Below are 27,964 nucleotides of genomic sequence, written 5' to 3' on the forward strand. Positions count from 1 at the left end.
GGGCGTGTTTCATAATGACAGGTCACTGGCAGATGTGCCATACTCAGTGGGAGCTGAGGCCTCGTGTATGTATGAAAATTACAGGATAAGTGGTTTTGTCCCATTCGAGAAAAAGGCTGAGAAGCAGCTGGCACAGGGAAAAACAGCCCCTTTGTTTTTTTTTTTTTTTTTGGGTGTGTGTGTGTGTGTTTTTCTTTTTAAAACCATGGCTGTTTAGTGAATTGTTGAGGATTTGGGACAAGGTAATACATATAAAGGGTTTAGCCTCATACTTGGCAAATAAGTACAATAAATATTAGCTGCTGTTACTCTATTGCCATTCTAGCACAGAAGCCTTTCAGTGATTGGTATCAGATAAGGCATGGCTAATCTCTTAGTGTGGAGACCTTGTTCATCTCTGAAATGTTCATTGGATGTCAGTGAGGAATGAGCAACGGCAAAGGAAGGGTCCCTCTGGGTGCTCAGAGAGCTTCATCTAACCTGGGAGAGGATGGTCAGGTGTTTCCTGTAACAGGTCGTTGATGCTGCATCTCAAAAAGCAAGGGCCTGGAAAAATGGCTGGGCTCAACCAAAAAGACAAAGAGCCTGTATGTGCGGCTACTGACCAGACAAGGATACACACACACACAATTTGCTCGTTTCCTCCTGTGGTTGTAGAGGGAGACCCGGGGTGAGGAATCAGGGTGGGTAACTAATTTTTCCTCAGGTTTGGTAAGAGATAAGAAGGCATGTAAGGGAGCTTAAAGGGTTTTTGGTGCTTGCATTTGGTCTGTCAGGGGGGCGGGGTGAGTTGGGGAGACCTGGGGAGCTAGAGGTGTGCAAGGAGATGGGGACAGGTGTGCAAAGGGGATTCCCAGTGGGTCTCAGGGGACGAAGCAGGTGCAAGGTCTGGGGTTTCAGGGAGTCCTGGGGGACCAAAGGGGTGCCGGGTAGGGCGTCCCAGGGGACCAGAGAAGCCCAGGGCAAAACATCCTGGGTGACAGAAGGGTGCAGGGCAGGGTGTCCCGGGAGTCCTAAGGGACCAAGGTGGGTGCAGGGCAGGGGCTACCCAGAGTTCTAGGGATGATGGGGGATGCAGGGGGCGGGGCACGCCAGGAGTCCTGGGGGCCCGGAGGGGGCGGGGGGCGGAGCGTGCGGAGTCGGGGAGGGCGGGGCGCCGGTTGGACTGCCCGAGTGACTGGCGGGAGGGGCGGCGGCTCCTCCCCCTCGTGGCGCGGCGCGCGGCCTCAGGGTACCTAGGCTCCGGCCGGGTGGTGACGCCTCATACGGCGCAGAGCCGGACCGGGACACGGTCGGTGGCAACATGAACAGCATCAAGAACGTGCCGGCGCGGGTGCTGAGCCGCAGGCCGGGCCACAGCCTGGAGGCCGAGCGCGAGCAGTTCGACAAGACGCAGGCGAGCGCGGGTGCGGGCAGGGTGGGCAGTGGCGGCGGTGCGGGGCCCTCGATGCGCTCGGTCCTGCCCGGACGGTTGCGGGTTCCGCGGCCTGGGCGACGCAGGTGACCGGAAGCCGCGCAGCAGCCGGGCTGGGCTTCGGGGATGCGGACGCGGCCCAGGTGCGCACGGCCGCGCGGGGCCCGGGGAGCCCTCAGCGCCCTGCCGCCTTCCCCAGGAAGCGCCCGGCTCTTTCTGCTCCCGAGCTGTTTCCACGGCCGCACAGTATCTTATTATCTGCTGGGTGAAAAGTTTCACGTATGTCGCCAGACTTGTTTGCCCGCGCGGGGGCCCACTTATAAATAGGCTGCCACCCCCTCGTTAAACACCGGCGCCTGACAGACGGAAACTTCCCAGGCTCCTTCCTGCGCTCCCACGCGCCGCTCCTCTCCCAGGAGAGGGCCCGACCTGAGAAGGTGGCGTGGAAAATTAAATATGCCCAGGTACACATTCATTCATGCATGGTTTCTGGATTCTAGGACCCACGGTGCAGGTTGCTTTGTCCATTTTTTTTTTTTTTAAGATTAGGGTCTCATGTAGCCCATGCTGGCCTTGAACTCCTGCTTCCATCTCCCAAATGCTGCTATTGTAGACATCCACCACCACGCCTGGCTCTCTCCCTTTTATTTTATAAACTCTGCCCTGTTCTGAAGTCTTGGGTGGACGCGCAGAGGGGCGGGAATGGGGGGATACTACTTGCTTATTTGCTAGGCTAAGTCAGCCAAGACCGAGATGGCTGCAATTTCTTCTTAAGCTTTGGCAATAAAGGAAGCCAAAGACTCCTCCCACCTGTGTCTAAGGCAGGTTGGTGATATTTGCATTTGTGGGTGCCACTGGCGAGTTCCTTCCCCCTTGGTCAGAGCAGAGAGCAAGGACTCCGGCGGTTGCTTTCAAAACAAGTTAGCACAGGCGGTTTCGTTTTGAAACAGCAGGGAATGTGAGCTCTAACCTTTGTGCTTCTGATGGACAATGATAGTAATAAACTTCAGGACGTGAGGGCTCGCTTGGTGCATGCCAAGTGCCCGTATCAACCTGGTTGCAAATGATTAATTTATCCATGTGATCTCCACCTGGTCCAGCCTGGGTCACCCACCACTGAAACAAACATGGCGTTTGATGTGAAGTCATTAGTACATAATTAATTATTCTAGTAAACTTGCAGAGCCTAGGGAGACGGACTGTTGGCACTGAGAATCTGGGTGTTGTCAGGAACCTGATTTATCAATGAGTTTTAGAATCCCCACCCCCCTGCTTTTGAGCAGGTGCAGAGACAGCTCTGATGGCTGCAGGAAGAGTTGGGGGAGGGGAGGGGACTTTAAAGGTCAAGTTCATTGATCTTCCGCTTAAATGATTATGTCAAGGGTAACCTTCCTGAATGTCAGAGGGACAGTCTCTGATCCAGGACCACATGTGTTCCGTGGCTGGTTTGTATGTAAGGTGTTTCTTTTGACTTGGCTGTGCCCGTGTCTGGAAATCTTATTGAATGTATTGAAAATGCTATTGTAGTTATTGAAAATGTTATTGCATTATTGTGTGTGCACACAGGCTCCATGAGTGGAAGTCAGAGGACAATGTGCCTGCACTCCTGATCCTTTCGTCATGAGTGTACTTAACCCAGGTAGCATGGGTTAACCGCAGCGCCTTTGCCTACTGAGCCATCTCGCCTACCCTCCTTGAGTTTTTGAGAGATTCGAAGGGCTACTCATGAAGCATAACTTTGTACGGAGGAATCTCATAGGGCTTACCCACTCCAGAGCAACTTTTCCATAGAAGAGAGAGTGAGTCTGAGCCCGGCATATGGATATGTATCTTCATAGTGACTCAGTGAGGGATGTAAGAACGAGGTTTTGTAAGTAGTTAATATTTAATTAGATCATTCCCAGAAATATCTAGCAAGCTGCCAGCCAGGCTTCTTGCAAGAAAGGCCTAGAGAGCCCTGGTTGCTGCTTCCGTGTCTCCGTTGGGATAGAAAATAGCACATCCAGTACTGGGACCTGCTTCCCTTTGGAACACACTGCCTGTGTTGACACTGACATGGAGTAAGCAGCATTGAAACCCTCAGCAGCCTGCCAGTCTCTCCTCTCAGGCTCCTGGGGCCAGGAGGAAAAGGAATGCTTACATGTTTGCTCTGTAGACAGGACACGCCCTGTTTTGCACAGAGAGAGCTCTGTGGTTACCTCTCAGGAGTGTTGAGGGAGGCAGTCATCCTTCCTTTTGGCAGTTAGCACTTGAATTACGAGCTTCTGACCCCAGCGGTGCGTCCCAGAGTCAGTCCACTCAGCCCCATTACTTTAGTCCCCTCGTTGAGAGGACTCGTTTTCAAAATGTCATATTTTGAATATCAAATGCCACACAACTAATGGTACCTGTATTCTGAATTCCAAACCTTTAAAAAGATGGTGTGACGTCATACGGCATACCTTGTAGATAGGATAGATCTGATCTTTTACCCGTGTTCTCGGTGGGGGCAAGTTGCCCAACCACAGAGCCTGCAGAAAACGGCTGGTTCTGTGTCTCTAGCAGAGAGTATACTGTGAGATACTGTGAGGTAGGTTGAGTCATGTCCCTGCAAAGATGACCACAGCCTAACTAAATGTGTTACTTGAGTAACTCAGATTGCAGATGGAATCAAGTTGCTCAGCCACTGACCTTGAGAGTCGAGTTATTAGAGTCACCAGATGGGCCCTATGTACCAAGGGTCCCTAAATGTAGATGAGGGAAGCAGGAGAGGCAGGTGGTTAAACTCTGCCGGCTGCCTGTGGCTTTGAAACAGCTGACAGTTAAGGAATAATACCATCCTTTATAAATGGAAGATTTCTGCCCTAGAGCCTCCAGAAAGAAACGCAACCCTTTTAACCCTGTGGTGCCTCCAGGGGCTGGGAATGTAGTTGAGTGCATAGACTGCTTGTCCAGCATGCATGAACCCATGAGTTCGATCCCTAGCATCACATAGATCTACCATGGTGGTACACACCCTATAACCCTAGGATTTGAGGGTGGGGGACCGAGCAAGAGGATTAAAAGCTCAAAGTCATTCTAACCTACAGGGCCAGGGAGTGGGGTATGAAAACATTCCAGACTTCCGGACTGCAGAACTGTAAGATGTATCGAGCTGTTTACTAAAAGTGTAGCAATTTGTTACAGCAGCCAGAAGGGGCTAATACACACTACACAATAAATGTAAGTAGTGCCTAAGACATAGTAGCATCTCAGCAAACAGTTGGCTGACTGTTCTCCACTCCCTCCACCCCCAGTGTTCAAAATCTGGGACCTCTGTTAAAGAATTGAGCCATCTTTGAAGCACACCATAATCTACCCTGCAACTAGAAGCCGTGAGTTTACCCCTAGTGTACAGAGGTCAGGATGAGAGGAGCCCTTTAATCACAGTGCAGGGCTAAGTCCAGGGAGACATGGCTGCAGGGGTGAATGGGTGAGGGGTGAGGCAGCAGATGGAAATAGTTCATACCATCGCTTTTCCAGGTCAGTGACACATCTCAGCAGCCCCTGAGGGACCAAAATCTTGTAAAGATTGACATTTATTGACAAGTCATGGCTTCCGGGTGCAGCTAGCAACTCTGTACAGCAACACTGCTGAGTCAGACGCAGAGGAGGGGCCAGACGTATAATACATTTTAGGTCATCTACTGGCTTCTAGAAAAAGTTAGCGGGCAGGTGAAGTTAATTTGGGTTGCATCCCTGACTTTACCCAGCTTGTCCTGAAGAAATCCCTCTTAACACTGGGGCACTGTCAAGTATGAATGGGTGCTTCTCATTTTGCTCATCCACAGTGTCAGTCAGCCTTTTGGGCGTTCGACAGCTGCCTGTGGACTTCAGTGATGGCAAATGGGGGTGATTTGGTTGGGAGGCAGAGCCCTCAGGCATTGGTATTGTGTGGAATTTCCCTCAGCCAGGTGAGTCTCAGAACCACGGGAGTGAGCAGGTGTTTGTAACCTGCCCTAAGTTTCCAGCAGCTGAAAGCAGTTGTGGAAAGCTGTTCTCAAGTTTTGGAATCCTTTCAGATCCCATGCTCTAACTCAGGGCTGTCACTCGGCCCCGGTCTGCTCATAGCTCAGGGTGTGGCTCATGGAAGCTCGACAGCAGAGCGCTTGCCCGTGTAAGAAACCCCAGTTTGATTCCACGCACTGCGAAAGGGGGAGGAGTGTGATTATAACATGTTACTACACGATTGCACGCTCGCTCAAAATATTGTCAATAATAGAAAAAAATCCCCAGTCCCAGAGTTAGAGAAGAGCCCTAACCCACGTGGTGACTTGCCAAAACCCCAGCTCTGTCTAGCTGTGATACAGATCCTAAGGGCTGAAGTGGTCTGTCCTCCCTCCACTGTGTCCCCAGGAGCAGGCATATGCCTGTGTCACAACAGCTGACTGAATGAGAGGAGACAAAGCCAAGGCCACTGTCAGAAAGGAAGAACAGGCTAGGCTCACAAACGCCTTAGAAGCCATCCTTAAAGACCCTCACTCCCAGGCTGCCAGTTTTAAAGTCCCCTCTCTCAGGCAGAGCAGTTCTAAGGGACCCGTTGTCAAGGCTGGGGTGGGGCTGGGCCGCCCATTCTTCACCTTCTTGCCTTTGCTTCTGTGCTCCTCGTGACACACTGATAGGAACCCACCAACTACATCTCTTGACCCACCCCTGCAGAATTAGGGTACACAGCAGAAGGGGAAATGGCACCTTTGTACCCCTCCCCCCAGGAGAAGGAATGTCAGCTATGGCGAGTGTGCCGGGAGGTCTGGCCTGGCTCTGTCACATCATTGCTCTGTGCCTCAGTTTCCCCCTTTTCAAGACAGTGATAATAATCCTTCCCATTGGAGTAGCTGTAGGTCTGTGCAGGGTTGCAGCAGATATGTTAGCGGTTAGAGTGTGTGCAGGGAAGCAGACAGGACTGAAGGAAATGGAAAGTGTCCCTGTGAGGGGGACACCTGAGTCCAGTTGCTGGACAAAGGAAAGCTGGGTAGTGTCTGGAGGGTGGTGTGTTGGGTACCATCCCTTCAAGAATGAGTGTCAGGCATACACCTTCCATATACCATCCAGCACATCCTTCAGGTAATGTGGTCTGCCATAGGGATTCCAGGGAGTCTGGAGTAGAGGCAGCTTGGGACTCCCTGCAAACCGGCTCCTTTCTGAATACAGGAGAGGCTTCTGCCTGACCTGGCTCCGAGGCCAGCGTCCAGTGCTGCTGTACAGGAGCCTGTGAATGAAACCCAGCCGGCCACTTGATCCTAGCCGCTGGGTCCCTGCCGGCCTATGGGGTTTAGACCTGGTTGGCACGGGACAGGGAAAGTCAGCTGGCTAACCTGAGATGCTGGGCAAGCCTCAAGCTGCCTTTGCCAGCCTGGTTATACTGGCTAGCCTTGCCCTTCCCCCTCTGCCACCTGGGCAGAGGCTAACTTGAGTGTCACTTTGTTTATGGCGACATCTGTCTTTCTCCATGCAAGCTTCTCTTTCCTTTGTCCCCTCATTCTCATGGTATAATGCATGGTGTCTTCTAGCTCTCCCATGTAAGTAAGTGGCCTGGCAGAAGTGAAGATATTCTAGATCAGTGGTTCTCAACCTTCCTAATGCTTCACCCTGTAATACAGTTCCTTGTGTTGTGGTGACCCCAGCCATAAACTTACTTTCATTGCTGCTATGAATCGTAGTATAAATATCCGATATGCAGGATAGCTGATATGTGACCCCAGAGGGGTCACGACCCACATGTTGAGAACCGCTGTTCTAGAGAGATACACCTCTCAACTTGGACTGTTGAAACAATAGACCCTGAGAAATGGGAGTTTCCCCAGGAATTCGGTGCTGTAAGGAGGAAAAGGCTGGGAGCAGGAAGGAGGAGGTGGTCAGTTCTAAGAGCTTGTCAGATCCCCTTGCAAGATGAGGCTGGAGCCCAGACAGCGGGGTCCTTGGCGGGCATCCTGACAGGATCCCCTTTGATGTTCCTGGCCCTAGCCCTGCATTTAAACCTAACTGACAGCAGAACCCTGAGAGTGGACTTGAGGGGGTCACCAGATCTTTGTCCTTCCCTGTGGCCACATTCTGCTTTGTACTAGTAATGTGGCTGTTCATTGGCTCCTGGAGGATGGGTGACTGAACAGGTTCAGTGACATGGATGCATTACGGACAGCCTGTAGAGCAGGAAGGAGTGGGCAGTGGTGGGGTTGGGTATGGGTTTCCATCTAGGGTCAGCTCCTGTTCAGACACACCCATGGCTCAGGTGAGGACCGTGTGACCTCCTTAGGGCTACACTGAGCCTCGTAGTAAGGGCAGCCTTGGGAATTGGCAAGCTTGAGAGGTCCTGGCCTGAGTGGCCCATGGCACCATACTGGATTGAGTGAGCCTACGGAGGAAGACATTAGTCCCGGTGGGACACTGTGCTAAGTAAACATAAGCCTCAGATTGCAATAGGTTCATCTGCCTGGGTGTGACTCAGTCCTCCGGCTTGCGGGGACAGTCAGGTCTGTGATGACATCACCAGTACGTCAGAAACACCACCCACCCAGCTGCTTCCCTGTCCATCTAGATTCTGCAGAGGCGTGACTCAGGACCATGGCTTTCTGGTCTATATTCCACCCAGAGTCTGGAGCTGGGGTGGCAGTGGGTTGGGTCATAAGTTTGTCAATAGTGACCATAGGACACATGCTTCCCTGGGACTTTCATGCTGTCCTCTGAGGTGTGGACTGTCACAGACTCATGCATTTCCTGAATGGAAGAATGGTGGAGGCCAGGGCGGCAAGGCCGGCAGACTGAATGAAGAGAGGTGCGGTTGAATGAACCAGGGTCAGTCGCTTCTGACTTCCTGTCGGCTAAAACGATCCAGGCTTCGGCCTCTTGGCTGCTTTGCATGTGGCCCCACTGTAGCTCCTCAGCTACAGAACTCCTGTGTTTGTGGTTGTCAATGGCCTTTGAAGCAGCAGAAGTGTGTGAATGAGGGCACTCTGTCCTCCACGCCAGGCTTTGGAACCAGAGCAAAATAATTCACCGCCCTGCCAACAGCCCCGAGCCCGGGCTCTCGGAGGAACCTGTCTGTCCCTGCCAACTGCTGCTAGTAAGCCTCGTGATGAGCACACAAGGAGGCTTAAGTTGATTCATTTCAGGGATGATTTTAAAAATAGAAATTGTTTTATAGCTACCTTAATAATTAACTCTAGCGGCTCAGCTGTTAGCTGAAGAAGGACACTGCCTAGAAGTCAGCCAGTGCGTAGGTCTGACGGCTGTCATGCCACAAGTGTTCGCCCCCTCACATGTGTCAGTGAAGATCTGTTGACCACAGACGGGAAGATGTATGGTCATTCCTCAGTGTCTAGGGCAGAGGTTCTCAACCTTCCTAACGCTGCAACCCTTTAATACAGTTCCTCATGCGTGGTGACCTCCCCAACCATAAAATGATTTTCATTGCTACTTCATAACTAATTTTGCTACTGTAATGGATTGTAATGTAAGTATCTGATGTGTAGGATATCTGATGTGTGACCCCGTGAAAGGGTTAACTCCCCACAAAAGGGGTTGTGACCCACATGTTGAGGACTATTTGTCTAGGGAATTAGGTCCAGGATCTCAGAAAATACCAGGATCTGAGGGAACTGGTGATGTACACCTTTAATTCCAGCATTCAGGAGGCAGATCTCTGTGAGTTTCTAGGCCAGCCTGGTCTACCTAGTGAGTTCCAGGCTAGCCAAGGCTATACAGTAAGACCCTGTCTCAAAACAAACATACCAGAATCCGTAGTTGTTCAGGTCACTTGTATAAATGTGCAGTTTTCACATGTGGTTTGTACGTGTCCACTCACATAGTTTAAACCATGTGCCCGATACAGTATTGATTACATATGCATGACCTGTTATCTTCTATTGCTCAGGGACTTATGAGGACAAAGCCTGAGTGTGGGTAGTCCACATGCAGACTTTTCTCCTTGAATATTTTAATTGGCATTTGATCCCATCTGTGAGTGTGAAACTCATGGGTGGGGTGCCTGTTTGTTTGTGGAGTTGAGACAGAGTGTAGGTGATAATTTAACAAAACATTTTCAGATAACAAATGCTATTAATGAAATTAAACAGGATACAGTGAGGCCTGGTGATGCCCACCTTTAATCCCAGCACTGGGAGGTAGAGGCAGGTGGATCTCTTCGAGTTCCAGACCAGTCATAGTCAGATTGTTTCAAAAAAAATATCCAGGATGTCCTACAGCCACAGGTACCTGCTCTAGTCAGGGCAGCTGAGGACAGGCCGCTGAGAGGCCAGGAGCTGTGTTGGGAGGTCTGGCTCCCTGAGGAGCAGGAGACAGCTCGGGGAGGATTGTAGGGATGCATTTGCCAGGTGCTGTACATGATTTGGTTTTCCTTCCGTTTGCTGGGGATGAAGCCCAAGGCCTTGTGCATGCTGGACGGAGCGCTTGTCAGGAGCTGGTGCGGCTTCACTTTTGAGGAGGCCCAGAGCTTGTGCTTCAGACCTGGGGGAGCTAAAGTCTGGGCACAGGAAGTGTGTAAAGTGGCTTCTGCTGGTGTGCTGGGGTGCCCAGCTGAGGTGAAATGATGTGAAAGAGCCCCGTCTTGGGAGTGTGGGCTCCCGGGAAAGAAGGCATTGAGTCAGTCAAGTCCACGCCTCTAGTGTGCCCGCTGGGCTGTAGATTACAGAACATGGCGCTGACACTGAGCATTGTCTGAGGAGCCCCACAGCCCCCTTGCCCACCCAACCACGGCTCCTCCGTGTGCTGGATGCCCACAGCAGCCTGAGCCCCCTGTGGTGTGGTCTGTGAGGCCTTAGAGCTGGTGGGGACATCACTGAGGCACAGGCCACCTCTCACCCAGAGCACCCTGGCTCCCATGTGCTCATGTAGGAAGTGTCCCCTGTCCCACCCAGTCTCCTCTGATGAAACGGGATCCTCTAGGATGCCTGCTGGGGACCTCTTGTCGGTCAGGGTCCAGGGATGTTGGCAGTGGGCTTCCTTCGACCTGGTCCAGTCATCCAGCTTTGACCCCTGACTCTTTATATCATCATCATCATCTTTTTTTTTCCCCTGAGACAGACAAGAGTGGAGTTGTCATGGATACGCAGGGCAGGTACACCCTGAGGACCTGGGCTTCCCTGGCTGTTCTTAGGTCTTTTCAGAGGTCCAACTCAGACATAAGATTGAAGCTGCTATGGGGATCCAAGGTAGGCAGGTGAAGGCCAGGCCAGCCATCGTACAGCACCAAGGCATGAGACTGGGGGGCTGGGGGAGTCTGGCTCCATCTCTGTCAGCCCACCCAGCCTAGCCTTTTATCTCACAGTCCAGAATTCATGTCCTGACTTGTAGTTAGGCCACGTCCTCTTGTGTTTGGAGTTCCCAGGGAAGCTTGATTTCAGACTGGGATAAAAGGACACCTACATGGAAACTTCTTCCAGAATTGTCCCTTCAGAGAACCTGAGAGGTTGCCCAGGTCATTCTCCAGAACCAGGGGCCTGGGAATGAGTCCTGCCAACCACTTGTAGCTGAGGGACAGTGTGCAGACATTCTGTCCCTCCACGCTGCTGTTCCCATGTTTCGCTGAGGTCAGACCATATCACACTTTAGCGTTAGAATAGAGCTATGTCACATACTAGGGTCTGTCAGATATTCCACACACAGTGAGGTTCTGAAGGTTCTTAACACCACTACTCAGATGTGACCCATAGCCACCTCCCTGTGGAAAATCCACGTGGGAAGCCCAGGGGAGGTGGGTGGGTGTCACCCCTGCCTGCCTGCTGCTGCCTGGGAGGATGAGTGAGAGCCAGGAGCCCTACAGACTCCCACTGTGCGAGCACTGGGCCTCCTTGTGTGGCGCTGGCCAACCCCGCACATCTGCCTACCCTGCACACAACAGGCCTGTGTTCCCAGGAGCCAGCCTGCGCCTGCACAGGACAGCTAGCTGACACAGTCCTATCCCTTGTGGCCAGCTCAGGGATGGGCGGCACCCAGGCCCTCCACAGAAGACTCTGCCGTGTTCCCTCCTGGGTTGCATTCTTCAGGACCTCATGACCTCCTCCTGCACTGTAAGCATGGGGGCAGCAGCCTCATACACAGAGGCAGCCGTGTATGGGTGCGTGCGCGAGCACACACACAGGCAGCACACACACACACACACACACACACACACACACACACACACACACACACACTAATGTGAAAAGACGTTTTTAGCAGACAGACTCGCAAAATTTGAACCAATACTGGCTACTCAGTTGTATTGCTTTCCTCGTATGGTTACTCTGCTGGCTGAGGTGGACACAGAGATCTGCCATTCTTAACTCTGTGCTCGTGTGTCTGCAGGGGAGTACAGGCACCTGCAGAGGCCAGTGATCCAATCCAGGAGCTGGAATTACAATGGTTGTGAGCTTCCCGATGTGGGTACTAGGAACTGAGTTTGGGACGTTTGGAAGATTGGCCAGTACTCTTAACCCATGAACCATCTCTCCAGCGCCTGTTTTTTGTTTTGAGGCAAAAGTAGGGGCTCTGCTGCGGGCCGGGGGAGCTCGTCATGGCCGCTGGGTGGCCTTTTTCCACAGAGGAAAAGACTGCCTGCTCTCCCGCTCACAGACTGTATCATCACTGCCAAGTATCTCGCCCCTCCTTGATCCTAGTCATCTGGGCCACTCAGGCACTCCGTCTCCTCCCTTCTTGCCAGGAATCTTCCAGAACAGGTGGTATTCGTCATTAGAGCCAGCTCCCATCTCAGGTGTCAAGGCAATGAGGGTTGTGGCTCCACAGCCCAGAGATGGGACACTCCTTGCTGTGAGCTACAGCTGCTTGCCTCATGCTTGGGTGGCCTGGTCCACTTACCATGTGACCCCTCCCAAGGGAAAGCTGTGCCTGGAAGCTGTGTCACAGTCACTCTAAGGACACACAGCATGGAGCCCAGAAGACCTGGCTCACAGCAGGCCAGTGTACACAAGACACTGGACCCATCTGTAGCCATCTCCCAGGTTGCTTCTTGGAGGCATGTGCAGGGCTGCCGTTCGCTGGGTCTCTCTGATTGTCCCCATGGCTGCCATTGTGCCCAATCTTCCCTCTGTAGAGGTGAAACACCCTTGGTGTGCAGAGCGGCAGCCTCGCCACAGCTGCTGGGCGGCCACCCTATGTTTGTGAGACCTGGGGGCCTTGGATGCAGACTCGGCACCTGTGAGAACAGGTGGCTGGCTGGCTGAGGCTTTGTGTACTTGGGAAGGTAGACCCTGCCTGTGCTCCTTCAGACCCTAGTTCATTGAGGTGGGAGGGCTCGGCTGCAGCCCCAGGTCCCCAAGTTCCTGTGAGTCTCCCTCTGTGTGTAAGGGGTCAGTGCACCTTGCTGGGCTGTGGGTACAGCCGCCATCTCAGGAGCAGCCCATGCCCAGCCCTGGCAGTCTCCACATCCATACATCCGAGCAGAAAGGAGCACTCACCCTTACCGGAAAATGGAGCCCTCCTGTTCAGCACGTACTGAGGCACCCATCCATTGAGGGCCCGACACGTCCACCGTGAGCCTGAGGCATCCATTGCTGGGAAGGCACTTCTCTGACAAGTGAGGCATTACTGCTCAAATGCTGCCATGGAAGAGCATGGTGGTGTCTGGGAGAGGTAGAGAAAGAACACTTGCCACACTGTCCATCCCCTGCTGGCCTGTATAGTGTGTCCTCAAGTGACCTGCGCAGTGTGGCTTCTCTGCACTGTCTGGGTCTGTTGCATGCCCTGGCCTCTGGATCTGTTCCTGTCAGTCCATTCCACCATCCTGTCCAGGGCCTGGGGAGCTCTCCTCAGTTCATACACACTGGTGACCTGTGAACGAAATTCATCTGACTTCCCACCCCTGCCCTGCCAGTGAAGTTTCAGGAGGACTGGGCGAGGAGTGAGGGATGGCGTTTGCCGAGCTGTGCTGGCTTCCTGCCTCAAGGAAGCCTTCTGGGATGGTGTTGAGCTGGGGAAATAAAATGCGGCCAGCAGAGGTGAGAACCACCTTCAGGACCGTGACTGTGGTTTTCGTCAAGTATGAGGCTTTTTCCTTCTCAGGCAATAACTGCCTGGTGCCAAGCAGACTCTCCTTTGGACTTCCCCCATCCTCAGGGGGCCACTGTTGTCCTTCTCAGTGGCATGAGCAGGCACCTATGGAGCGGCAGCCAGCGACAGGGCCTGGCTTCGTGTGGCTTTGGTTGGGGTGTCATCTGACACCCTTGACTGTGGTCCCTGCTGTACTGGCAGAGGGTGTGACACGTCCTCTTATAGAAGGAGCACTGTGAGGAGAAGGGGCTCAGTTGGGCCAAAGGCCAAGTCTCTACTGCTTTTCCTAGTGGGGAACTTGGACAGAGGGTGCTATGTTGGGCCATGCCTCCTGGATTCTGGGGAGCCTCTTAAGGGGGGCAATGTGAGGTAGATGAGGCTCGCCTTTCTGAGCCACAGCCCAGCTTTCTTCCATGCCTCCCTGCCTGCCTGGGCCTGGAGCTCTTGGTCAGCTGCAGGCCACGTAAGAGAAGGTTCCTCGGAGCACGGCTCGGGAAAAGCACGGCCTTGCTTCTGGCACTCATCCTCCACCTGACGGGGCGGCCCATTCTTCTTTGGGCTGTGCTCTTCAGACAGCTGCAGACGGGGTCTAACCCTGCCTCCATGTTCCTCACAGGCCATCAGCATCAGCAAAGCCATCAACAGTCAGGAGGCCCCGGTGAAGGAGAAGCATGCCCGGCGTATCCTTGTGCCCCTTGGGTCTTGGGGAGGGGTCAGGAGACTGTGGGCTAAGCATGGTCCTGACCCCGGGTGTGCTGGGGTTAGGACAGCATGACCTAAGAACTCTAGTTGTTGTCACTTGGGGTGGATGAGAACTTGGGAAACTGCAGAAAGGGCCGAGGCCCAGTGAGAGGGGCTGTCTGCAGAACTAACTGCCCACACTTAGTCCGTGACCTTCTCTTGGCCTTGACCGTCTAAGGCATCATTCTGGGCACTCACCATGAGAAGGGGGCCTTCACCTTCTGGTCCTATGCCATTGGCCTGCCACTGCCCAGCAGCTCCATCCTCAGCTGGAAGTTCTGCCATGTCCTTCACAAAGTTCTCCGAGACGGACACCCTAATGTGAGTAGTGACCACAGTCCTCTGGTCTCACAGGTTCAGGAGAGCAAAGGCTCCATTCCATCAGCTGACAGCACCCACAGTGTCCCTTTGAAGTGTGCAGCTCTGTCCTTGTAGCTGTGGACTGGCCATTCCTGCCACACTGCCTTTGCCCTTGTCCACCCCGTCCTATGTTGGGAGGGAACCTTGTGGGTTCCCTGTCCTCACCTTCCTTCTGGCTGCAGGTGCTGCATGACTGCCAGCGGTACCGGAGCAACATACGGGAGATCGGTGACCTGTGGGTAGGTGTGAGGCCGCGTCCAGGCCATGTGGCTGAGCTGAGGGCAGCATCCGGGGATGCTCCTTCCTCCCTCTACTGAAGCAGCTGCAGCTGTTGTTGGGGTTACCGTATACGCCGCGTGCCAGTCAGCGTGAAGTGCCAGCAGCATTGCTGTTGGGGCCTGGTGCAGGCTGATTGGCCTCTGCCTCCACAAAGCAAGCCCATTAGTCCCCAAGAGTTGAAAAATGTAGCAACTCCATGCCTGTGTGGAGAGCAGGGACTCCTAGGCTCCCCTAGACTGTGGCTTCAGAAGCCAGGTTACTGACTTGAATTTTCCAAGCGCTTGTCAGGCAATTCTCAGACTCAGTCGTCAGACCTGGGGGCTGTGTTTGGGTCCAGTCTGATAATCCTCAGAGTTCAGTGCGCTCTACTGGGACACTTAGCTGAGCAGATCTCAGCGTCACTACACTTTGACTCATCACAGTGCCCGTGGCAGACACAGGCCAGAGCGCGCCTCCCCTGTCGCCTCCAGCACTTTAACACTTTCCTCTGGCAAGAACGACAAGGAGTAAGATTAAGGAGCGGGGAAGGAAGCTGGAGGCCGGGAGAATAATGAGATTGGTGAGGCTGCTAGGATGCCTTTGCTGAGTGAGTGAGAGGCTTGTGAGAGAATGGCCCTGCTGCTTATCTTACCACCTAGTGTCTTTCTCCACCTTGATGATGCTCAGTCCTAGGGGTCCCAGGCATGCTCTGGGCCATGACCTCACTTTGGGCTCCACCCCACAGGGGCACCTTCGTGACCAGTATGGACACCTCGTGAATGTCTACACCAAACTGTTGCTGACCAAAATCTCCTTCCACCTCAAGGTAGTAGACCTGTGTGGGGATGAGGGACTGGGGAGCTCTTTCCTCTGGGACATCGGAGACACAGAGGAGGGTTGGCAGCTGACCTGTCCGTCGTCTATCCACTTACTGTTGAAGGCTAGGATGACGGACAGGAGATTGCCAAGTCGCCTCTGTGTTTACATAGATCCAGTGCGGACGCCAGCCCCATCTGTGGTCCAGTGGCTGTATCTATCTTTCAGTCCTGGCCATGCCCCTGTCCTGTTTCCAGGGTTTCTGTTGCCCCCAAATTCTCAGCGCCTTTGGCTTAACTAGAGCAGCTGGGGTCCCCAGAATAAAAGATTGGAGACCTCCCTGGCCACTTTCCTTCTCACGGGAGCTGTCAGGAGCTGGGATGGGGCCGATGTGTGGCAGCTTACTGAGGCTGCAGCTGAGTGGGGGGCTGTCTCTGCAGCACCCCCAGTTTCCTGCAGGCCTGGAGGTAACAGATGAGGTGTTGGAGAAGGCGGCCGGAACTGATGTGAATAACATGTGAGTCTGTGTGCCTCAGTTTCCCCATGCCCCTGAGGCATTTCAGACCCAGGTGCCCACCAGGGGCCATGAGGTCAAATGAGGCCACACCTCTTGGGTTGAAGGTCATGGTCCCAAGTGGGCCAGGCTGTGGGTAAGGGGTGGGGTTTGTCTGGTACTTCTGCCTGATGGAGTGTGCTTCCTGTTCCCAAGAGGTTTTGGGGATTAGGTGGGTGTGCCCCGCACCCCTTGCATCCCTCCCTCTCTCCTAGCTTCCAGCTTACCGTGGAGATGTTTGACTACATGGACTGTGAACTGAAGCTCTCTGAATCAGGTGGGCGCATCCCTTACACCAGGCCGTGAAGACAACAGTGACCAGACTGGCATTTTCACTGTTGTTACTCAAGGTCCCTGGTAGAGCATGTGTGCCTGCTGCCTGCCACCCAGTACTGTACTCTTAAGTGTCCCTCAGCACCCTCCAGAGCACAAGCAGAGGCTCCTGCTCCTCGGGACCTTGTGTGTATATCCAGGGCATGACACATGAGCATCACTCTGTGGGCCCCGGGTGTGGAGGGGGTGGGGGTGGGCTCTGGAGGAACTCTCCAGGCTCCAGTCTGGCCTCAGTAGCTATAGCCCCCTCTGGGAGAGAGAGTGCAGGCAGTCTTTCCTGCTGTGCTCTGAACTTCCTCCCCCCTCCTTGTCAGCCGCTGGACAGGAAATTGGGAGGGCTCGTCCTCCCGGCCCGGGAGGTGACTGTTCTGGGCTGCACCTTCAGAATAACAGCTGGTGACTCAGTGTTGTCTATGGCAAAGCCCAAGATGCCTTTTTAAGGGAAAACAGGGACTTGGAAAGAGGCAGGACAGCCACCCTGAACGCTGGGTCTGGGCCTGTGGCTCTGGTGAGTGAGAGGTCAGCTTGGAGCCTGTTTAGAACTTAACATGAGAGCAGAGGCCAGGTTACCAAGGGTGTGGCCCAGCAGTGCAGCTGGACTGAGGCCATCAGGAATTGTGTCCTGGCAGAAGAGCTAAACCCAAGCTCCCCAGAGCACACAGGCCATCAGAGTCTCGTCATGGACCCCACATCCCCACTGTGGCTGCTCTTGGCCTGACTGTGGTCCCTACAAGGGAAGCGGGAAGAACCCGAAGGCCCCGTCCTTGTGACACAGATGTTGTGAAGTACACAGACCTCACTGTTAACAGAGTTTCACACCTGGGTTCACAGGTGACAGATGTAGGGTCCCCCCCTCTCCAGCCCACAGCACATAAGACAAAAAAACCCTGTGCATTTCAGTGGAAAGTTGGAGACAGCTTCTCCTCAGAAGGCTGAGGCAGGAGGGAACTTAGTGACACCTAGTCTCAAAAATGAAGAGAAGAGGGCTGGAAAATGCCTCAGTGCAGAGGACGCTGGCTGCTCCTCTCCAGAGGTCCTGCTGTTGATTCCCAGAGCTCTCAGGGTGACTCCCAACTGTCTAACTCCAGTCCTAAGGCATCTGATGCCCTCTCCTGGCTTCTGAGGGCACTGCATGCAGGTGGGGCACAGGCAGAACACCGATACACATAAAAATAAAGGGGAAAACTTTAAATAAAAAGAGTCTGGGTTGCTGGGCAGTGGTGGCGCACGCCTTTAATCCCAGCACTCGGGAGGCAGAGGCAGGCGGATCTCTGTGAGTTCGAGACCAAGCTTGGTCTACAGAGCGAGTTCCAGGACAAGCTCCAAAACCCTGCCTCGAAACACACACACACACACACACACACACACACACACACACACACACACACACACACACACACACACACAGAGTCTGAAAGAGTCTGGGTGTTGCAGCACATGACTTTAATCTGTGTGCTTGAGAGGCAGAGGTAAGTGGATCTGAATAGGGGCCAGTCTGGTTTACATTAGCCAGGGCTGTAGCTCAATAGTGGAGTGCTTGCCTGCCATGCAGAGGACCCTGGGAAGGAGGGAGAGCAGAGGAAGGGAAGGGAGATACTCTACCATGGCCAGAAAGATTTAGAGCATTCTGCCTGAAATAAGGCAGACTGCAAAACAGAGTCCGCTCACATTTGATACCCAAAGCAGTCACAAAACACACCTAGTGTGACTGACTTCCAATTAGGACGGAAGGAAAGGTGACGGGTGGGGGTGGGGGACAGACACGGCCTTCTGTCCCTGGCTTTTCCCTGCCACTGCCAAAGCTTGCAAACAGCCCCAGCCCGGGGCTGGGGCTTCTTGAACCACTGAGGGTGCCCAGTGTGGGGCCTGGCTGCTCTCCCGCTCTGGCTCACAGCCTGCTTGTTGTCATTCCTCTCTCTGCCCCAGAGAAGATGCTGGCCAGAGCAGGGGGGGGCAGCCTCGAGTTAGTCCTTTATCCCTCCTTCACTGGAGTTCTGATGCAAGGCCTGATTGTCAGGGTCTCCAGGGCAAGTGAGGTATCAGGGTCACTTAGTGCTTGTAAAGCCTATGTCCAAGGCCATGACCTGGAACAAACCCTACCCTGTCTCCATGTCTATAAGATGAGATATTGGAGTGATAGCCTTTTTTTAAACATGTATGGGTGTTTTGCCTGCATGTACATCTGTGTACCATGTGCGGTGCCTGGTGCCTGCAGAAGCCAGAAGAGGGTGTTGTCAAATCCCCTGGAACCAGAGTTACAGGTAGTTGAGGTCTTCATGTGTGTTCTGAGAATGGAATTTAGGTCCCTGGAAGAGCAGCCAGTGCTGTTTAATTCTTGAGACATCTCTTCAGCCCCTGTTGATTTTGAGACAAGGTTTGCTTTGTAGTCCAGTTTGGTCTTGAGTTCAATCCTCCTGTCTCCCCCAGCTTCCTGAGTGCTTAGGTGATAGGTATGCACAGTGTGCCTAGCTGGAGTGGCAGTCTTTTAAAACAGATTTATTACACTTTCATGTATTCTGTGTGTGTGTGTGTCTGTGTGTGGACATGCGTGTGCCATGGCACATGTGTGGAGGTCAGTTTTCCCCTTCTGCCATGTAGGTCATTAGACTGGGTCATTAGCAAGCACCTTTCCCACTGAGCCATCTCTCTGGCCTTTGGTGACAAACTTAAACCTCTTGGTTCTCTAAGGTTCAGTGTGAGTGTGATGTCCTTGGTTCTCTAAGGTTCAGTGTGAGTGTGATGTCCTTGGTTCTCTAAGGTTCAGTGTGAGTGTGATGTCCTTGGTTCTCTAAGGTTCAGTGTGAGTGTGATGTCCTTGGATGTGGAGCAGTCACTTCCGTCCTCCAGCACCTTATGTCAGACCCACCCTGGTGGAAGGTTCTGGGTTGCCCAGCCTTGCTGTCCTGCTTGACCTCATTCCTGGGGGTGTGTCCTTGGCCTTGGACAGCCACCAACACAGGGTCTCCAGTTCCAGGCTAGAGCATGCTGTTGAAGGCCTAGATTAGAGCTCCAGCCGTCTTCAAACCCTCACCATGGTTTTGACAGCATAGTGGAGGGTCGCTCATTGATTCCAGAGTCACCACAGCCTGAGCTGTCACTACGGTGACCCAGCGGGTGGGGCCGCCCAGTGCCCATCTCCAGCCGCATCTGCTCATGCTTGCTTCCATCTGTTCCTCTTCCTCAGTTTTCCGGCAGCTCAACACAGCCATTGCGGTGTCGCAGATGTCTTCTGGCCAGTGCCGCTTGGCGCCCCTCATCCAGGTCATCCAGGACTGCAGTCACCTGTACCACTACACCGTGAAGCTCATGTTCAAGCTGCACTCCTGTGAGTAGTGCAGTCCTGAGTGGGGCGTGTGTATCCCTCCGGGTTACTGAAAGGAAGAGTTGAGAGGTCAGCTGCCGTTGGGAAGAGCACCTGTAAAGCCTCCTGTCAGTAATGGTGTGCTTGTGAAAAGCCATGTTTTCAAAGCAGAGACCATAGTTTTGTTTTCACAGCCTTCTGCATACCTGGTGTAGGAGAGGACAGTGGCCCCTCCCCAGCTCCTGAACACTTAGTTCATCATGTTTTCTGGGGCACAGTAGTGACAAGGCTGTCATTGCAGTGTTCAGAGAAGGTCCTCAGGTCTCGTGGGCTGGCTTAGGGCACCTTCACATTGGTTGTACAGCACCCCCAAAGCCAGGCACAGGCAAGGGGCTGTGGCCTGACAGCATTCCACCTACTCTCGGTTACCGTCTCAGATTCAACATCAGAGCTGAAGTGACCCCATGGAGTCTCCTTCCCAATTAGGGTGGACAGGCTAGGCCACAGTGACCCCTCTACTCTCCATGGGTCCAGAATCTCCAGGGCAGAGTGGGGAAGCCCGCCTCAGAAGTATGCATAGGGAGCCCTGTTCACTTGTGCCCCTCAGGTCTCCCAGCAGACACCCTGCAAGGCCACAGGGACCGGTTCCACGAACAGTTTCACAGGTACCAGCCTAGGGGCGGGGCTAAAGCATGGCTGGAAAGAGGGCTGATGTCTGTCTCCCCTGTGACCTGTCTCCCGTTCCATTGCAGCCTCAAAAACTTCTTCCGCCGAGCCGCGGACATGCTCTACTTCAAGCGGCTCATCCAGATCCCGAGACTGCCTGAGGTGCCAGTCCCCCCACACACACGTGCAACAGCCCCTGGCTCCTTCCAGGCTCTGTGAGAGTCCCCAGAAGGCTTTTGGAGGTGGCCGAGCATCTCCCACTTGTCTCTACAGGGACCTCCCAATTTTCTGCGGGCCTCAGCCCTGGCTGAGCACATCAAGCCTGTGGTGGTGATCCCAGAGGAGGCCCCAGAAGATGAGGAGCCTGAGACCCTCATCGAGATCAGCAGTGGGCCCCCTGCCGGGGAGCCAGCGGTAAGATCTCCATCTGCTCCCTCCCTCCCCGTGTCCCACTGCCTCACCCCATGCAGAAGGGCCTCCACCACGAGGCTGGGCAGAGCGTGGGGTTTGCCCTCCACTGGGCCTCCCCCACCATGGAGAGCACAGGAGCACGGGGCAGAGGTCCATGTTCTCTGCTATGGCAGGTGGTGGCTGACCTCTTTGATCAGACCTTTGGACCACCCAATGGCTCCATGAAGGATGACAGGTGAGTGCCCGGGGCTGACTGGGGTGGAAGGCTAGAAATAGCCTTTTGCCTGCAAAGGTCGTGGGTGGGAACTGCAGAAAATCCTGAGCAGCCACTAGTGAGATTCAAGATCCTGTGTTGGGTACTGTGCGACCTTCCAGTTGATAAAGTTGAACCCCACGACCTCTGTTCCCAGGGACTTCCAGATTGAGAACTTGAAACGAGAGGTGGAGACCCTCCGTGCTGAGCTGGAGAAGATCAAGATGGAGGTGAGGGATGTGGCCAGGGGTGTTCTCCTCATGGCTGGACCTGGGCTGCATCCCCTTCTTCCTGCCCTGCAGGCCCAGCGGTACATCTCCCAGCTGAAAGGCCAGGTAAACGCCCTGGAGGCCGAGCTGGAGGAACAGCGGAAGCAGAAGCAGAAGGCCCTGGTGGACAATGAGCAGCTGCGCCACGAGCTGGCCCAGCTCAGGGCCCTGCAGCTGGAAGGCGCCCGTAACCAGGGCCTGCGAGAGGAGGCGGAAAGTTGGTGCCCCGTGGTGGTCCCAGCAGCAGGGTGAGGCTGGGTTCTCTCCTGCCGCCTGTCTCACTCAGCCTCGCCTCTCTGCAGGGAAAGCCAGTGCCACGGAGGCACGCTACAGCAAGCTGAAGGAGAAGCACAGTGAACTCATTAACACACACGCTGAGCTGCTCAGGAAGGTGGGTGGCTGCCCGGCCTCAGGACTGGCAGTGTGGGCCGGGGTCCAGAATCAGAACGGTCCCCTGCCTTCTAGAATGCAGACACAGCCAAGCAGCTGACAGTGACACAGCAGAGCCAGGAAGAGGTGGCCCGGGTAAAGGAGCAGCTGGCCTTCCAGATGGAGCAGGTGAAGCGTGAGTCGGAGATGAAGGTATGTGGAGTGTGCGGGATCCACCCACATCGCCCTCGCCCTGCTGCCCCACTGACATGCTGTCCCTTCCTAGATGGAGGAGCAGAGTGACCAGCTGGAGAAGCTCAAGAGGGAGCTGGCAGCCAAGGCAGGAGAGCTGGCCCACGCACAGGAGGCTCTGAGCCGCACAGAGCAGGTGCCTGCTGGCTGGGAGCTCTGGGGCATTGCTGGGATCAGGCTGGGATGAGTCGGGTCGTCTTCCCGTGAATTGGGCCACAGTCAGGTGGCAGTGGACCCTCAAGCAGCTGAGTGCATCCCAGACCCTCAGGAAGCTCTGTGTCTCGGGAGTGGTGCAATAACAAGTCAGGGGCAGTAAACACGGGGTAAGTTAGGCCAGGCAGGATGACATGGCTGTTGGTATTCTCCTTGTTCAGAGTGGGTCAGAGCTGAGCTCACGCTTGGACGCCCTGAACGCAGAGAAGGACGCGCTGAGTGGAGCCATACGGCAGCGGGAAGCAGAGTTGCTGGCTGCCCAGAGCCTGGTGCGGGAGAAGGAAGAGGCGCTTAGCCAAGAGCAGCAGCGCAGCTCCCAGGAGAAGGGCGAGCTGCAGGGTCGGCTGGCAGAAAAGGTAAGGTCTCTAACCCTAACCCTGTGCTCACCCCTGGTGCGAGTGAGTCTATTCTCACTGTGCTCAGAGCCTGGCTTCCCTTCCATTGCTGAGACATTCTCCCCTCCCAAAGAAACTCAGGCATAAGAACAGGGTTCCAAGTTCTCCACATCTTTGCCACCACTTTTTACTGCCTTCTCAATTTAGCCAGTTGCATGGGTATAAAGCTCTTGCTTATTGTTTTGAGACAGGGTCTGTCTCTATCTGTGCCCTCCCCCTTTCTCCCTATGTAATCCAGGCTAGCCTCAAATTCAGGGTGGTCCTCTTGTCTCAGCCTCCTGAGTACTGTGGCCATCACTGAGGGTTGCTTACTGTGTCTGTGATTTGTCTGATACTGTTTTTAGGAAACAGTTACATTTACTGTGTTTGGGGAGGGTGGGGGGTGGAGCACATGTAGAGGTCGGAGGACAACTTGCAGGAGTCAGTTTGTTCTCTCCACCTCTGGGTCCTGGGGATTGAACTCAGGTTATCAGGCTTGGTGGCAGGCCCCTTTGCCTGCTGAGCCGTTTTGCCAGCCCATTGAACATGTTTTTGTGTGCTCAGTGGCCTTTGACATAAGTCTGTGCAGGTCCTAGGCTGGCTTGTTAATTAGGCTGTTTGACCCCACACACACACCTCATGAGTCATCCAAGCCCTGGGAGGTAAGGAAATGGTCTACAAGTCCCTACTCCAGCTAGGCTCACGCATCCTGCTATGGAGGGAGTCAGCTTGACCAGCTGCCCACTGTCCGTCCCTGGAGCTAAGCCCCAGGCCTTGAGGCCTCTGAGGCTTCTGTCTCCTTGTCACCAGGAGTCTCAGGAGCAGGGGCTGCGGCAGAGGCTGCTGGATGAGCAGTTTGCAGTGTTGCGGAGCGCTGCTGTCGAGGCAGCGGCCATTCTGCAAGATGCAGTGAGCAAGCTGGATGACCCCCTGCACCTGCGCTGCACCAGCTCCCCGGGTATGCATGCGCTCAGGGCCTCCCGCCCTGCGGTGCAGAGTGGCTGCTCATTGTCACCCACTCTGAGAAGCAGGTGGCGGTGGGCTGAGGCGTCCGTGTCTTCCCTGTACTGCAGACTACTTGGTGAGCCGGGCCCAGGCAGCTCTGGACACAGTGAGCTCTCTGGAGAAGGGCCACACCCAGTTCCTGACTTCCTCTGAAGGTGAGTACTCGTGGAAGGTGGAGCCGGCCTGAAGCTAGGGCTGCCCGAAGTGGGGGCTCTCAGGGTGACAGGCACCTCTCCAGGAAGCCTGTTGTCACTCAGCCTTGTGCCTGCTAACTGTGGGCGGGGCATCTGCAGGAAGTAGAGGGAGCAGGGGGCCTGAGGTCACCGAGACTCTGCTTGGTAAATGGGCTGTTGCCTCCCAGCCACTTCGGCCCTCTGTCCACACCCGTATCCTGGGGTGCTGGAGCCTCGTCCAGGCTCACTGGGAAAACGCCCCCCACGACAATCTCATTGTCCCCGCCCGCCTTCTCCACCTACAGATGCGTCTGCCCTCGTGGCCGCGCTGACCCGCTTCTCCCATCTGGCCGCGGACACCATCGTCAATGGTGCTGCCACCTCCCACCTGGCCCCCACCGACCCTGCTGACCGTAAGTCGATCCTGGTGGCGGGGTGTGGCTGCTTCATCTTGCCTCACACAGTGTACAGGGGACAGTCCTTGTGTCAGGTTTGGGCCAGGGTTATGAGGGGACCTTACCCAGGACTCTTAAGCAAAGGCTCCCCTCACAGACCTTCCCTTGACCCCAACAGGCCTGATTGACACTTGCAGGGAGTGTGGAGCCCGGGCTCTAGAACTAATGGGACAGCTGCAGGACCGGACATTGCTACCCGGGGCACAGCCCAGCTTGATGCGGGACCCCCTGCAGGGCGTTCTTCAATTGGGCCAGGTGAGGTGCGCAGCCAGGGCAGAGTGCGGGCTGAAGCCAGCTAACTTCTCTGTGCGGTCCATGAGCTAGGCTAAGCAGGTGCGCATTCCCACAGTCTGCAGTAAATAGGGCTGGATCTGCACCCGTCACCGCCTCCTAGCCTCCTGTTCCCTGCACATCTTCCCTGAGCCTTGATGAGGCTGAGTCTACCTGTCTGACTCTTACCATCCCAGGACCTGAAGCCTAAGAGCCTAGATGTGCGGCAAGAGGAGCTGGGAGCCATGGTTGACAAGGAGATGGCGGCCACCTCTGCAGCCATTGAGGACGCTGTGCGGAGGATTGAGGTGAGGGCCAGGCATCAGGGCTCCCCCAGGTCCTGCAGGAACTGAAGGGGCTGGAGGCTGACTGGGCAGGGGTGGGGAGGGCATCCTTGTAGTCCGCTGGCTCATTCTCTGTCGCTGGGAATAGGACATGATGCACCAGGCCCGCCATGAGAGCTCGGGGGTGAAACTGGAGGTGAATGAGAGGTGCGTACCTGCGTCTGTCCCCAGAGCCCCAGTGTGGAACACTCCTGACGGTTGAGTTGACCAGCTAGGGGACTGGGCACGAGGCTGCACATGTCCCCTGCCCTGCAGTGGCTGAGCCTTGCATGATGTCACAAGGCCACACTACAGAGCTGTCTTCTCTTTCTGTACTTCCCCAGGATCCTCAACTCCTGCACAGATCTCATGAAGGTGAGTGCTGTGGGTGGGTGACCCCCGGGCAGGCTCTGTGCTGGGACCACCTGGAGAGTCACATGTTGGTCTTGGCAGGCCATCCGGCTCCTCGTGATGACCTCCACCAGCCTGCAGAAGGAAATCGTGGAGAGTGGCAGGGTGAGCAGGACGGGCCATGGGCTGGCAGCTTTTCTGACTGGGCCAGCAAGAGACATAAGCTCAGAGCCCCTGACCCCTTTGTGCATGACACCCTCCACCATACAGTGTCTGTTGCCACAGCTAAAAACCCCACACCTCAGAGAGGCTTCAGGGATATGACTTGTGTTTCAGGGGACACCCTCTGGGTACCCATTTCCTACTCGAAATGGTCTTGATCCTGTCTTGTCCTTTCATCACCACTAGGGGGCAGCCACGCAGCAGGAATTTTATGCCAAGAATTCACGGTGGACTGAAGGCCTCATCTCCGCCTCTAAGGCTGTGGGCTGGGGGGCCACACAGTTGGTGTATGTTGTCCCAGGTGGGGGTGGGGTGGGCTAGGTGCTAAGGTCTGGTGTGTGGGGCTGCTCTACCGTTCCTGGTGCAGAGAACCAGGCTCTGACTGGCCCCCACCCCTCAGGGAGTCGGCTGACAAGGTGGTGCTTCACATGGGCAAATACGAGGAACTCATCGTCTGCTCACATGAGATTGCCGCCAGCACAGCCCAGCTGGTGGCAGCCTCCAAGGTGAGCAAGGCTGTACTGGTGTCTTCACTTTGTCAGGAGGGCTTGGGGCCTTCCCAGGCTGCCTGTGACCAGCAAACCTGTGCACTCTGCTCCCTTCAGGTAAAAGCCAACAAGCACAGTCCTCACCTGAGCCGCCTGCAGGAGTGCTCCCGCACTGTCAACGAGAGGGCCGCCAACGTGGTGGCCTCCACCAAATCGGGCCAGGAGCAGATTGAGGACAGAGGCAAGTGCGTGGGTGCTCAAAGGGGCTTCCCAGAGCTGGTGGGAGAGCTCACTCAGCTTACTCACCCCCAACCACAGACACCATGGATTTCTCCGGCCTGTCCCTCATCAAGCTGAAGAAGCAGGAGATGGAGACACAGGTGAGTGCCCTCATGCCCCCGGCTGCCAGGCTCCCCTGGGGCTCATGGGCAGTGCTGATTGCTCTGTGGCCTGCCTGCAGGTGCGAGTCTTGGAGCTGGAGAAGACTCTAGAGGCAGAGCGCGTACGGCTCGGGGAGCTGCGCAAGCAGCACTACGTACTGGCCGGGGTGATGGGGGCACCCGGTGAGGAAGAACCCAGCAGACCCAGCCCCGCTCCCCGAAGTTCAGCCACCAAGAAGCCACCCTTGGCCCAGAAACCCAGCATAGCCCCCAGGCCAGACAACCAGGTGTCAGGCATCAGTGCGGGGATATAGGGAGGGGTGTGTACATGCGTGCCAGTGAGTGTGAGTGTATGTGTATGTGTGTGAGTGTGAGTGTATGTGTGTGTGTGTGCATGCGTGCCAGTGTGAGAGAGAGAGTGTGTGTGTGTGTGTGTGTGTGAGTGCACTTGGGTCTAAGTGTGCACCTGGGTGGTACACATGCTCTGGTCTCATCTGCTGAACTCCTCATCTTTGACCCCTGCAGCTCAACAAAAAGGATGGTGTCTACCCAGCTCAACTCGTGAACTACTAGGCCCTCGGAGGTGTTCAGCAGGGTGGCTGGAGGTCAGGCCTGATCAGGCCTCACATAGCTATCTGGCAATGGTCAAGGGGCCTCCAAGAGGCCTCCAACTCCTGCACCTAGAGCCCAAAGCAGCCTTCACCAGCCCAAGGGGCCTCTGCTCCATGGGATAGTTCATCTGAATTTGAGTCTATTTATCTTTAGTAGGAACTGCCCAGAGCAGCCGGACCCAGCAGGCCTGTGGCACAACCTCAGCGAACATCTGGGATGGTATGAATACTGTGTTAGTTGTCTCTTCCTAAGTCCAGTCAACACACAGGGGAGAGGCCGTGTATGCCAGGAGCCTCCCTGCTTCTGACCAAAAAGTCTGAGGCTGTAAGTGAACAGGAGAGGGTCCCCTGCTGGCTTCTGGGGACGAGGGGATGACCTGTGGCCCTCCAGGGAGAGCAGGTGGGCTAGGCTGTCATCCTCTGGGGGCCTGGTGCTAGGGTATCCATGCTTGGAGCTCCAGGAAACCAGGCTTTGTGTGGGAGCCTGGCAACAGGGCGGCCGGGGCTGCTGCTGGGCTGTGCCTGGGGCGGCCCTGGCTCAGGTGCTGCCTCTGCTCTTGAGTTTCCATTCCCAGCCACCCTCCCTCTTCCTGTTTTCCGCTCTCCTGGCCTGGCTGCCTTCACTGGGTAGATTTCAGCCCTCCTAAAGCTGGGCCCTGTCAGCTCAGTAAGAAGCTTAAAAGCCACAGCCGCCTTTTCTGGGGGCTCAAGAATTCCGTGGGGCCCTCAGGTAGAGCAGCCCAGACTTGGAGGCTTGGCCTTCCCTGCCCCTGACAGTTTGAATAAATTTGTGTTTCTTGAACCTGAGGGAGAATAGTTGGGGGTGGGGAATACCCAGGCCACCAATAGAGACAGCAGCTGGACTGGATAAGTGCCCAGCTTCCTTCCAGATGCCTGCCCTGTGCCCTGGGACCCAACCACGGGCCAAGGTCCGGGACTATGGGGGGAGCCAACTCCTTTGCCCTGTGTCTAGTATTCCCTGTGTTTGAGTTCCACTGGCAATAAAACACTGACTTGTCACCAGTGCCCTGGTGAGGGCCCGTGCCAGGCTTTCCATTCCTCCAGAGATGCACACACTTGGC

General features: G+C 55.0%; 1 protein-coding gene across 3 annotated transcripts; it reads left to right on the forward strand.

Annotated features, from left to right (window-relative positions):
* The first annotated feature begins 1,197 nt into the window (after window positions 1–1,197).
* On the forward strand, window positions 1,198–27,902 carry Hip1r (huntingtin interacting protein 1 related). Of its 3 annotated transcripts, XM_005080629.4 has the most exons (32): window positions 1,202–1,396; window positions 14,052–14,115; window positions 14,355–14,497; window positions 14,719–14,775; window positions 15,540–15,620; window positions 16,051–16,127; window positions 16,379–16,440; window positions 19,681–19,821; window positions 20,405–20,462; window positions 20,550–20,625; window positions 20,737–20,877; window positions 21,048–21,109; window positions 21,285–21,357; window positions 21,430–21,613; window positions 21,699–21,787; window positions 21,862–21,978; window positions 22,052–22,153; window positions 22,392–22,586; window positions 23,415–23,562; window positions 23,678–23,764; window positions 24,088–24,195; window positions 24,356–24,492; window positions 24,705–24,815; window positions 24,940–24,998; window positions 25,175–25,205; window positions 25,284–25,346; window positions 25,590–25,690; window positions 25,804–25,909; window positions 26,009–26,132; window positions 26,210–26,271; window positions 26,352–26,558; window positions 26,797–27,902. In XM_005080629.4, the coding sequence occupies exons 1-32, from the start codon at window positions 1,304–1,306 to the stop codon at window positions 26,842–26,844; spliced, it is 3,207 nt and encodes a 1,068-aa protein (XP_005080686.1). In that variant the 5' UTR covers window positions 1,202–1,303; the 3' UTR covers window positions 26,845–27,902. The 3 variants fall into 3 exon arrangements, 1 of the variants encoding a protein (XP_005080686.1); XR_005870940.1 differs by lacking the exons at window positions 26,352–26,558; window positions 26,797–27,902 and having other exon boundaries at window positions 1,199–1,396; window positions 25,590–25,704; window positions 26,210–26,228; XR_002385016.2 differs by lacking the exons at window positions 24,940–24,998; window positions 25,175–25,205; window positions 25,284–25,346; ... (4 more) ...; window positions 26,352–26,558; window positions 26,797–27,902 and having other exon boundaries at window positions 1,198–1,396; window positions 24,375–24,492.
* Window positions 27,903–27,964: the final 62 nt, after the last annotated feature.

This window comes from Mesocricetus auratus, unplaced genomic scaffold (genome assembly GCF_017639785.1).
Source record: "Mesocricetus auratus isolate SY011 unplaced genomic scaffold, BCM_Maur_2.0 Super-Scaffold_100025, whole genome shotgun sequence".
In the NCBI taxonomy this organism is placed as follows: Eukaryota; Metazoa; Chordata; class Mammalia; order Rodentia; family Cricetidae; genus Mesocricetus; species Mesocricetus auratus.